We start from the raw sequence: 5,137 nt of genomic DNA on the forward strand, positions 1-5,137 counted from the left end.
GTGAGCTATTCTTTAATAGTCAGTGTTATTTTACTGAAAATACACATTTTATTGAAAACTTATCTTCTAGTTACTGTGAGTCTTTTGAAATCTTCAGCAAATATAAGACACATCCCAACAACAAATGCCACTTTTTTTCCTGCCCAAATAATTTATTCATATTTTGAATTTTAATTGGTGAGAAGAGAAAAACAAAAATCATATTACTGTATGCTTCCTGGCTTTTTGTTTACTGTGAAACCTAGATCCTAAACCTTCCTTTTAATCTGAACCACGATTAGATTTCTGAAATTTAGTACTGTAATTTATATTGCCGCCAGCATTAAGAGCAAACGGTCCAAAACACCTCTACGTAAACAACTAATTATAGTCTGAACTCTTCCGGAAGAGCTTTGCATTTTGGGAGATGTAGTTTGGGGTTATCCAATCAGGAACGTATAGAGTTGAAGGACGTTAGAACTACAAGCTCCAAAATGCATCAGAAAAATAATTCGAAGACTAATTTGTAGGCGCCTGCGCTTTCAGATGAATCGGGCACAAACCCGTGAAAGCCCTTTGGACTTGAGGCTGTCGAAGATTTTGCTCAGTTTCGTGTCGATAAAGACCGTCGCTTGCTTTCTGGGGGGTGTCACTGAAAAACGGAATAGTGTCTCCTTTGTGATGAGCAACGCCTGGTCGTGCGCTGGTTGTTGAGTTGTGCAGAACTGTGGGAGGCGGGGAATAAGGAGAACTTGGAAAAAAAAATTGGTCTAGTCCAGGGGTCTTCAAACTTGGCCCTTTTATGACTTGTGGACTTCAACTCCCAGAATTCCTCAGCCAGCACGCTGGCTGAGGAATTCTGGGAGTTGAAGTCCACAAGTCATAAAAGGGCCAAGTTTGAAGACCCCTGGACTAGTCTCTCCACCTTTATTTTTGGTGGGGGAAAACATGTTTCAACACCGATCCGGAAAAAAGATGCATTATTTTCTTGAGCAAAAAAAATAAATAAATCTCTTTCTTCCTCCAGAGGATATTTGCGGGTGGCCCTTAGTTGTCAAAGATGCCGCGCGTCTCTCCGCCGTCCTTTTTTTTCCTCTGCCAACCCTTTGCACCCTTCCTCGGGCTGACCCGCAGCTGCTCCTTCTAATCCAGAATTTCTCAAACTTGGCAACTTTAACTGGACTTCAACTCCCAGAAATCCCCAGCCAGCAGGGCAGCGGTTTCACCCATCTTTAAAGTTGCCAAGTTTGACCGACCCTGTTTTTTATTCAGCTGGGTCAGGGGTAGGCAACCTTGGCTCTTTTATGACTCGTGGACTTCAACTCCCAGAATTCCTGAGCCAGCCGTGCTGGCTCAGGAATTCTGGGAGTTGAAGTCCACGAGTCATAAAAGAGCCAAGGTTGCCTACCCCTGAGGCTGGGTGAACCCGGTGATTCAGACGCAGCCTCGTAGGGTGGGCTCCTTTGGATTGATCACGAGTGAGTGGCTGGATTGGATCGATCTCGTTCTGCGAAGCCCTTTCGCGGGTGTTCCTGCCTGGCGTGTTTAAAAAAGGAGTCGCTTCGGGGGTCTTCAGGAGAGAACCTTGCCCACCTCCCCCTCCCTCCCCCCCACCCCGCGAGCAGCGGAACCTGGGAACTGTAGTTCCTCGCTCCTCCCAGCAGCCGCCGGCTCTCTGCGGTCCATGTGATCTGGCCGAGATTGGCTGCCCCTAGGCTCCCCCCTTCCTGCGGGCAGTGCCCGGCAGGCGGGCGGGCGGGCGGGCGACGGTGGCCGGGGCAGGAAGCGAGGCGGGCGGGCGGATGGCTTTGCGCTGCTGGCGCCCTGCGAGCAGAGCCGCGCTGGGAAGGGCGCTGCGAGCCGGCGCGGGGCAGAGCAGGGCCGGGGCTGGCCGCCGCTTCTCCAGCCTTGCAACCGCAGCCTCCGGGCTCCATCAGGTGAGCGGAGCCCCCCCCCGGTCGTCCTCCCGAGCGCTTGGGCGTTGGGGTTTGTCTTGGCCGGTGACCTTTGCAAGGAGACCCAGCCGGGCAAAAAGGAGCCGAGCTCTTTCGCCTTGGCCCGCCGGGTTTCATCGCCACCTCCGGGCAAACGCGCTCGCTTCCAGCCGCTTCTCTTTCGAGCACGGGGGGGGGGGGGGTTCGGTGGCCAGGAAGGGGATCCCTCTGAAGCCCAGGCGTTGTAAGCGTGGTTCTCGGTCTGGTGACCTCCAAATGCGTGCGAGCGCTGTTCGCCATTGCGCTCACACAGCCAGCGGGGCCTCCCCGTGGCACGCTTTCCTTGACCGGGTATAACGAAGCGCTTCCATTTTCAAGTAGTCCTCGACTTGCAGCAGTTCGTTTAGTGACCAAAGTTACAGCAACATCGCTGAAAAAAAACGGACCTAGGACTAGGGTTGCCAGGTCTGCTTCCAAAAAATAGTGGACAAGCGGGGGGGGGGGGGTTAAGTAGTAAAAAAAAGTAGACTGTACAGCTTTAGATTACGTACCATTTCATCATAAAGCTTTTGAATAAAAAAAAATGTCCCCTATTTTGTGAAAAAAAATAGTGAACATAATGTGAAAAAAGTGGACTGTCCGCTCAAATAGTGGACACCTGGCAACCCTACCTAGGACCGTTTTTTTCACGCTTAACACCAGCATCCCCATGGTCACGGGGATTCAGATGCGCTTGGCAACTGACTCACATTTATTATGCCCGTTGCTTTGTCCTGGGGTCACGTGATCCCCTGTTGCAGCCTTCTGACAAGCAAAGTCAAGGGGGAAGCCAGGTTCACCTAACAACCGTGCGACTAATTTAACAAGTGCCTTCATTCACTTAAACAACCATGGCGAGAAAAGTCATCAAATGGGGCAAAACTCACCTAATAACCACTGTCTCGCTTAGCAACAGAAATGTTGGGCTCAATTGTGGTCGTAAGTCGAGGACTACCTGTATTAACTGGATTGGCTTAAAATTCACTTTTGTGGCAAGATGGGCGGAAAGGAATGGTTAACTCTGGGTAACTGGGTTAGTCTGCCTTGTTACAGGTGCATCCACCTGGCCTTAAGAGTGGCCTGAGCAGTTGAAGGTGATTCTGGTGCCCAGATTCCTTGTCCTGCTGTGACTGTGATTCTCAATTGTAGTAGTATGAAGGTTACTGGGTATGGAAGATCATCTTGTAAAACGCTGTCAGATGTATTCCCCAGATCTGTATTTCAAGAGTCAGCAGACCATGTTCCTTGACCTTCCTGTGGCCCTCGGGTCCTCTGCTCACCCACCCCACTTGGTGACCTGGTTGTGGGGAATAGGAAGCTGTTCTTCCCTGTTGACGGGAGCTGAGGAGCACTAAACTGAAGAAATATTGCTAGGAAGACAAATGAAAACTTTTAATTTTTATTTTCATGTCCACATTCGCTTCTGGAATTACTATACAGATTTCTGGAGTTACTATATAGATATCTCCAAGTGGCTTTCTTACAAAGTCTCTTACCTATTGATATAATAGTTTGAGGTCCCCAACCATACTGTGAACATGAACGTTTCAATGATGGGCCCGGTTTGTGGAATAATTTACTAGAGCAGTGGTGGCAAACCTATGGCACGGGTGCCAGAGGCGGCACTCAGAGCCCTCTCTGTGGGCACACGCGCCGTCACCCCAGTCCTAGGCCTTCAGCTGGGTTTTATAAAACCTTGTCGCTTTAGGCCTCCGTCACCGTGTACAAAAAAAAAAGGTTCAATCAATCAGTCAATTTCAACTTCTCGTGGAAAAAGATCTTGCAAAGTTGGAATTGATTGAACTTTTTAGTCCCACCCAGTCTGCCGTTACCATCGCAGCCACGCCCACCCAATGTGCCACACCCAGCCAATGGGCCACACCCACCCGGCACCCAACAATGCATAAGTGGGTTTTCCGTTGCAGTTTGGGCACTTGGTCTCTAAAAGGTTCGCCATCACTGTACTAGAGCTTAGCATATGTATCTCATTCATGACTTTTAAAAAAATCAAGTACAGCCCAATTCTTTGGAAACCTTGTGAAATGAATTGTTTCTTGAGGAGCCACTGTTAATAATCAGGGATGCTTTCTACATCAGCTTTTTATTGACTGCACGAGTTTTAAGTGTAAACTTTAAGCAGCATTCTTTATTGCTACCTCGAACATATGATAAGAGAATGGTTAAAATGTATTAATTAAATAAATTATTGGAAATGTTTCACTTGCCTTTGTTTATCTCTTCTTGGAAACGTAGTCTTGATAAAGCTATTAATGCAACTCAGTCTCACTGTTGTTCTTAAAATTAAACATTGCACATAATCCAATCCCTTTTGAATCTTTGCCACTACAGCTGACATCTCCTTCATTTGGATTCCTCTTTGATATTGATGGAGTGCTTTTACGGGGCCGGTTAGTCATTCCTGCTGCGAAGAAGGCATTCCAGAAACTAACCAATGTGAAGGGCCACTTCCATGTGCCAGTTGCATTTGTAACCAATGCAGGGAATTGTTCTCGGGATAGCAAGGCTGAGGAACTGACGGAGGCCCTTGGATTTAAGGTATCAAGATTACCTATGTTATCAATTCAGTGGCTGACTACAAGAGTAGAATTATGAAGTACTAAGAAGATCATTGTGTAGGATCTTTGTAAGGAAAAAGAAACCTATAGTGTCTGATTGTAAACTTAGAGCAAGAGCAAACAACTGATTGCATCAACTTATTTTGGACTGCAAGTTTTCTATTCCCTTGTAAATGGCCACTGGTATCTGAAGTTGATAGGACTTGATCCCAAACTGATAGGCTCAACTGACAGAATCTCTAGAATTGGTTTAGTTAGTACAACTAATATTGCATATATTAGTTTATCTAGTGTTTAAGGTAGCAGGCTGGAAACTGGAGATTGTGAGTTTTAATCCTGCTTTAGGATGAAAGCTGGTGGGGTGACCTTGGGCCATTCATTTTCTCTCTCGGCCCAAAACACCCCACAGGTATTATGGGGAAAATAGGAGGAGTAAGGTAGGTTGGATATGTTTGCCCCCTTGAGTTATTTGTAAAAGTAATAAAGATGGGATACAAATAAATAAATAAATAAATGTATGTTGGATAATCCATTTGTTGGATATTATTCCTATTTATTTTTTATTTCTTTTATTTATTTGTATCCCTACTTTATTATTTTTAGAAATAA

At 46.6% G+C, this 5,137-nt stretch overlaps 1 protein-coding gene across 1 annotated transcript in view; it reads left to right on the forward strand.

Moving 5' to 3' along the window:
• Positions 1–1,781: 1,781 nt before the first annotated feature.
• HDHD5 (haloacid dehalogenase like hydrolase domain containing 5) overlaps positions 1,782–5,137 on the forward strand; it is a 14,135-nt gene continuing 10,779 nt past the window's right edge. The window contains exons 1-2 of the mRNA XM_015816940.1: positions 1,782–1,916; positions 4,302–4,508. Coding sequence (XP_015672426.1) covers positions 1,782–1,916; positions 4,302–4,508 — 342 coding nt within the window. The remainder of the gene's footprint in view (positions 1,917–4,301; positions 4,509–5,137) is intronic.

The sequence above is a fragment of the Protobothrops mucrosquamatus genome, unplaced genomic scaffold (genome assembly GCF_001527695.2).
Source record: "Protobothrops mucrosquamatus isolate PMUCROS unplaced genomic scaffold, P.Mucros_1.0 scaffold532, whole genome shotgun sequence".
NCBI classification, from domain to species: Eukaryota; Metazoa; Chordata; class Lepidosauria; order Squamata; family Viperidae; genus Protobothrops; species Protobothrops mucrosquamatus.